The sequence below is a fragment of the Gigantopelta aegis genome, unplaced genomic scaffold (genome assembly GCF_016097555.1).
Source record: "Gigantopelta aegis isolate Gae_Host unplaced genomic scaffold, Gae_host_genome ctg6635_pilon_pilon, whole genome shotgun sequence".
Taxonomy (NCBI): Eukaryota; Metazoa; Mollusca; class Gastropoda; order Neomphalida; family Peltospiridae; genus Gigantopelta; species Gigantopelta aegis.
This window is the reverse complement of record NW_024535181.1, coordinates 1-7,067: the sequence shown is the minus strand read 5'-3', so window position 1 is coordinate 7,067 and position 7,067 is coordinate 1. Positions and strand designations below refer to the sequence as shown.

The 7,067-nt window shown below is 34.6% G+C and overlaps 1 protein-coding gene across 1 annotated transcript; it reads left to right on the top strand.

Annotated features, from left to right (window-relative positions):
* Positions 1 to 253: 253 nt before the first annotated feature.
* LOC121366684 (epsin-1-like) lies at positions 254 to 6,176 on the top strand (the record flags this gene model as incomplete). Its single annotated transcript, XM_041491036.1, has 3 exons — positions 254 to 353; positions 3,845 to 4,071; positions 5,995 to 6,176. Coding segments are annotated over exons 2-3 (378 nt in total), but the record flags the coding sequence as incomplete, so codon positions are not given.
* Between the last annotated feature and the right edge of the window lie 891 nt (positions 6,177 to 7,067).

Genomic DNA, 7,067 nt, shown 5'->3' with positions numbered 1-7,067 from the left:
ATAGTCCGTCCCACAGGGAACGTCTTTTCACATACTATGAAATTTACTACACGTTATTTATTTATGATCCGACTGATCTGTAAATTGCACACAAACAAATAGTAGTTGTTTGTTATTTCCATAATACTTTCCCTGTTATTCTTATGTCAAACCAAACTGAAATTATTTCCAAAATATATTTTTATAGAATGATGGGACGGACTATAACTGTACGTTGACCCGGAAGTCGCTGATTTGGTACATTGCACCCGATTGGGCAGTGACCTTGCTTGTGACGCAGTTCGCTAGCTAGTCGAAGGAACTGTAATTTGTTGTTTTTAGTATTAGAAGATATTATTTCGCTTTTCACAAAGGTAATTAGATGATTTGTTCTTCATTTTTTTTAAATCTGTAATCTCGATGTTTCTTATTTGTATAAGTATAGTGATCAAAATTAATAACAATCGTAAATATACGCATGCGGCATTGTTACTGTGAATCATTGTAAACAATCGATCATTCGATGGTCGATCTGATTTGACTGTCATAATTTTGTTTATAATTTTATTATAACAATCTGACAATGTGCTGTACATACTCGTGATACATCAACAAACGGTTGTGTTTGGCATAGCTGGTCACAAAATTAAAAGTACATTATTTCAGATGGAAAATCATTGTAGTATTTTATTTCCGGGTTCATTTCATTTCAAAAGAAATTTCGTAATCGCCCAGATTGCGCAATCTTAGATGACGAGGTGACAGGTCTGTTTCATCGCAGTTATAATATTACTTTACTTCAGCCAAGTCAAACAAGTTAAAAAAAGGTTTTAAGTAACATTGAAAGTGTGTGTGTTTATGTTTGTGAGTGTGAGTGTATGTATCCTCGTTTAATCGAAAACAGTACGACTAAGAGGATATGGCTGGTGCGCATGCTCAGTCATGTCAGGCAATCATTTGCATTGGGCCTCAGACCACAATTAATTTCGCTATATGTTTCTATATACCCTTAGTGGCTATAACATTTTTATTAATATCAGCAGGCCCGTGAAGTTTTGTATGTTCCTTTGCCTGCATGGGGGACACATACTCTGAAAAGGACAACCCCTGTTGTCCAGCTCTTTCTCCCAGCATATTGGTTTAAACAGACACACCCTCTAAACCAGGCCGCAGTACACCCATTTTACACAAAAAGCACTACTTTTGCATGGGCCGGAATTACCACAAACAAGTCTTCAATGTCAACAAGTTACACATGTTTACAAACTACATGCTATCCCCTGTCACTTCAGTCAAACAGTTGCCACTTCATAGCTGTCTGCCATGAAATAATCACAGTCAAACAGCAGACTACTTGCGCGGTCAAATTTCCGGATTTTGGACAACCAAATGGGAAGATAACTGTAATCTGAGGCCATTGGTCTCACTACACAGATGTCATCTGCCATTGAAACCCATGTTAAACTGCCCAACTTCAAGCCAAGATTGCCCATAGAACGGGTTCTCATTGGCACTAACAACATACACCATTGCGAACATACATTATATAAGCATTTATTTTCACTCCAAAATTGAGAACATTTCCGTCTCAGTTTTTTGCTATATGACCGCATCTGGCTGTAGTAGCGGTCTGAACAGGTGGTTCATTAACCGATTCACTCCGGCTGTCACTTGCGCTGTATACCCTTGTCCCAAAAGGTTGATGCACAATATTACAAAATAACATGGGCAAAATATGGTCAGAAGGCTTACCATTAAACATACATATTGTTTTAATTCTTCACCATTTGCTAGAAGTGAATATGTGAACCATAACATGTGTCACAATTAGGAACTATAGTGAACCGTGATCAATGAACTCTCACCCTGAAGTGATCTGTGTAGTGAGACCTAAGGTCTGACTACACAGATGTCATCTGCCATTGAAACACAACAACATGGACAAAATACAGCCAGAAGTCTTACCATTAAACATACATAATGTTTTAATTCTTCATCATTACCTAGAAGTGAATATGTGAACCACAACATGTGTCACAATTAGGAACTATAGTGGACTGTGATCAATCAACTCTCAGAAGGAATATAGTGGACCGTGATCAATCAACTCTCACCCGGAAGTGATCTGTGTAGTGAGACCTAAGATTCCAGGGCACAAATTAACTGTAATATTACATTTAATTGTGCATAAAACATATTCTTACCTTTTTTTTTGCATTTTTAAAGAAATTTGTTTTAAGTGTACTTCCTTAACAAGAAGTTGTTGTCGTGTCAACGATCGAACATGCACAGACATTACAAAATACCAGGAAATAAAATAATACGGTTTTCAACAATTGCTGATATATGTCCGTGTGTGTATGTGTGTACATGCACAAGTTCATCAAGATAAACTCGAATGTAAGTGCACATTGAGTTTATCTGGCGTAATGACCATTAGTAACACCAATGACTGCGTTTGAATAAGATGCCGTTTTCCTCGCTTTGCATATTTTTGAAGATGATTTGAAAATTACAGACTTATGCAGCATCATAGCTGCATAATGGCACTTTGGGTAAAATAAATGTTTTGCTGGAATGTAAAGAGTATAGCTTCAACGTCCCTAACTGCGTTATGCTTGGTCCTATTTGGTGTCGTCTGCTTGTCGTTCATTTGTGAGGTTTTTCTTCACAGTTGGTGAAGGTTCCCATTAACAATGAAGTTCAGACAAGTAGGTATCTAAATACAAAACTTTACAAACCCCTCAAACCATTAAGTTCACTATAGTCCGTCCCATCCTTCTACAATCCTTCTACAATTTAAGTGGGGTTTTTTTCTCTTCTTTTTGTTTTGTTTTTTTTATAAATAATTTCAGTTTGGTTTGATGTAAGAAGACAAATAAAAGTTTTGGAAATAAAAAATAAATACTATTTTTTTGTCTGATTTATAAAACAATCGGCTCAGAAATAAATAGCATGTAGTAGGCTAAATTTCATAGTATGAAAAAACTTAAAAGGCATTCCCTTTGGAACTGTTGGTAAAACACGGACCAGACCGGAACGCTGGACAAACTGATTTTTTTCCTTTTAAAAAAAAAGAAAGAAAAAAGTGTTCGTCCATTGTGCATAGTTCAGAAATATATATTTTATCATGTAGATGATTTAAAAAATTTAAAATGTCGAACGGTGCATGCACGGAAATGTTATTTTTCGCAAATGCTAAACGCAGTTAGATACTACTAACTTTTCCTGTTTAAGAGGTTAACTTTATCATAAAAGGAAAAGTTAAAATCATTTTTGAAAAATATTGAATATCATGCATTAAAATAGCTTTTTAGTTAAAAGGAAATAGTTAACTCTTTTGAATAATGACGCAGTTCTTATGATTTATTTCTTAAATAGTGACATAGTTTGTTTGATTTGCTGTATAGTGTATGTACTGAAAACATTAGAATGACATCACATATTTATACGGCGTCCTCGTTTTCTGAAAATATTTGGAACATTTAACATGGAGGTTTGCAGCGCTTGCATAAAAGCAAAAGTACGATTACAACTTTTTACTCGTTATTGGGAATACAAGTATACAGTAAAATAGATTTTGAGCCTTAATATAAACATGAAAATAACTACATAAATTAATGAATGAATAAATCTTTAATTTAATATTTAAACAAAATTAAAAGTTTGTATCTTAATTTAATATATTTTTTAAACGCCACATCAGTGAACATTTTGCGATATTTCTAGTCAATTAAAAATTGACTAGCAACTACTGTTTAATGTTTTAAAAATGTGTATTGTTTGTGATCTCTGAAACTTGTGTAGCGAATTGCAACGCAGTACTAAACATAGTGTTCTCTGTTAATGGGAATTTTTTTTCCAGGTGATTTGTGCTTGAGTAGAGTGCAGCTAAGATGGCAGCTTATCCAAGTGCCCCTCCTCCGTCCTACGACCAGGCAGCAACCGGTTACACAAACCCACAGGAAGCCGGTTACAAAAACCCACAGGCAGGAGGTTACACAAACCCACAGGCAGCAGGTTACACAAACCCACAGGCAGGAGGTTACACAAACCCACAGTTTGCCGAACAGGGCTACAAGCAAGATGCAGGTCAGTTTAATGAATATATATACAGTGTGAAACCTCTCAAAACCAGAATTCCCTCAAAACAAAACTTTTTTTTTGACGGTCCCTTTTCAAAAATCGGTACATAATTTAACCTCTAAACCAGATCATACCTCTTAAAACCGGACATTTTTCTTGGTCCTGAGGGTGTCTGGTTTAGAGGGGTTTCACTGTATATAACACATACTATACACGTAATAGATAACCTCTCAAAAACATTTTACGGTCCATTTTTTAAAATCTGTACATAATTTAACCTCTACACCAGATCATACCTCTTAAAACCTTGGTCTAATGGGTGCCGGTTTAGAGGGGTTTCACTGTATAACAGATAATATGCAGGTAATAGATAACTCAACAGGCAGCAGGTTACAGAAACCCACAGTTTGGCAAACAAGATGCAGGTCAGTTTAATGAATGAATGAATGAATATATTATATATATAATGCACATTATTGCTTAAAGGAGGGGACAATTAAGGCATTTGGCCTGGTATGCATATTCAACTATATATAATGCACATTATTGCTTAATATCAACAAGTATAATTGTATAGTTAATTAATAAAATGATTAAATGTGACAGCTATTATATATAACGGGTGCAGCCATTTTGTACCATCCCAGTGAATACGCCCTCTGGTGAGCTGGTGGTTACGTAATACTTAACGTGTCACGTCAGGAATTAGTCTTCGAACTGAAGAAACAAAACATACCTGATTTTTGCGGATGCATCGCAATGTTCTGTAATAATATCCATCCCAGTAACACAGCGATGTGTATATGTGGTTTATTTGTCAATACAAAATAAACCGTCATTGTTAAAGTGTTGAAATGACTGTATTATGTTTGGTACATAAATTAACCCACATACTGAAATAATGATCAGAGTATTTTCTTGGTTAATTGGTCTTTTCTTTCCATAGCCTGTACCTGTGGTTCCTGATTGGCAGGTGTATATTTAGACAGTCCCCAGACACTGTGTCTAGACACACTAAAAAGACGTGCCTCTTTTATTAAGATCACAGGGTATTGTGTGATAACCTCAAATCGTAATGGACCGTCCTGCTTTATTACTGTAAATAATTCTGTAAAACCCTTGATTAAGTAGACATTCCCATCTAAAATCACAAAACTGACCAATTACGTCATCCCAAAGAAAAGAATAGTATCACTTGGGTATCGTGAGTGGTCATTTTTGCTCGAACGTACCCTACCAATAGGCCTAATAAGATGCGTTTTTTTCTTTGGATTTTCTTAAAAAGAAAAATGCTATAACTCCATTTTGTTCTATTGATGCAAATTGAAATATATTTAGTTAAATAGATTATTATACTATCAAGTCATTTATGTTGTTTTACAAGTCAGGTTGATGAAAGCGAAGCGCCTTGTCGTAAATTAGAGCGTTTGTTTACACTGTGCATAGAGGAGATGGACAGAGGTGACGTCAGTTCGCCCCAAGCTATACCACCGGACGTCACAAAAACGAAACAAAATGGCTGCCCCCAGTTAGCAGGAATAATCATGGGTCTTTATTAACTCTAAAATTACGCGTTTTTCATTTGTTAAAGTGTCAGTATGTGTTGGTGGTCCGGGTATGCATCTTTCCAACACATAAGGCTCTTGTTTGAGTTGACCCTACCTTTAAAGTATATCCTTGATCCACCCTTTGGAAGGGATGAGGGATAAAAATGCCTCTCTTTTTTTTACATAATTGTTAAAAGGCCCATTATTCACCACTTCAGATAGTCATTTATTTTAATACAATTTTGTAATGATTTTCATTTAATTTAATATTTGTCAATATGTATGTATATTCTGCAAAAATATTTGCAAAAACCAAACAACAACAGGGTTTTAATGATATACATGTAGATTTATGATTTGAATTTTACACTTGTCATTTCAGCTTACCCACCCCCACAGCCAGCGATGGCACAACCATACAGCCAAGGTTACCCCCCACCTTTTGTAGCGGGCGCTGCCCCTCCTGCTCAAGAGCCAATGGAAGAGCTAGATAATATATCGGAGTCGGCCTTCAGAACCAATTCCTTTTCCGATAAAGCTATTAGGCGATCATTTATCAAAAAGGTATTTTTTGTTTTCCGATAAAGCTAGCAGGCGATCATTTATCAAAAAGGTATTTTTTGTTTTCCGATAAAGCTAGCAGGCGATCATTTATCAAAAAGGTATTTTTTGTTTTCCGATAAACCTGTCAGGCAATCAGTTATTAAAAAGATATATTTTGTTTTTCGATAAAGCTGTTAGGTTGTCTATTTTTATCAAAAGTTTATTTTTTAATTTTCTGTTAAAGCTGGGAGGCCATCTTTTATCAAAAATTTATTTTTAAATTTTTTGTTAAAGCTGGGAGGCCATCTTTTATCAAAAATTTATTTTTAAATTTTCTGTTAAAGCTGGGATGATATCTTTTATGAAATTAAAAAAAATATATATATATTCTGTTAAAGCTTTCAGGCGATGATTTATCAAAAAGGTATTTTTTAATTTTCTGATAAAGCTGTTAAGTTGTCTACTTTTATCAAAAATCTATTTTTTTATTTTCTGTTAAAGCTGTCAGGTGATCATTTATCAAAAAGGTATTCTTTTATTTTCCAATAAAGCTGTCAGGTGAACATTTATCAAAAAGGTATGTTTTTCATTTTCCGATAAAGCTATGAGGTGATCATTTATTAAAAAGGTGTTTTTTTTCTTGTGTTCCACTAAAGCTGTTAGATTGTCTACTTTTATAATAAAAAATTGTTTTTAACATTTTCTGTTAAAGCTGGGAGGCTATCTTTTATTAAAAAAAAAAAATCAACATTCCGTTAAAGCTGAGAGATGATCGTTTATCAAAAAGGTATTTTTTCATTTTTCAATAAAGCTGTGAGGCGATCTTTTATCAAAAAGGTATTTTTTCATTTTCCGATTAAGCTGAGGGGTCAAATTTGATCAAAAGAGTAATTTTTTCATTTTCCAATAAAG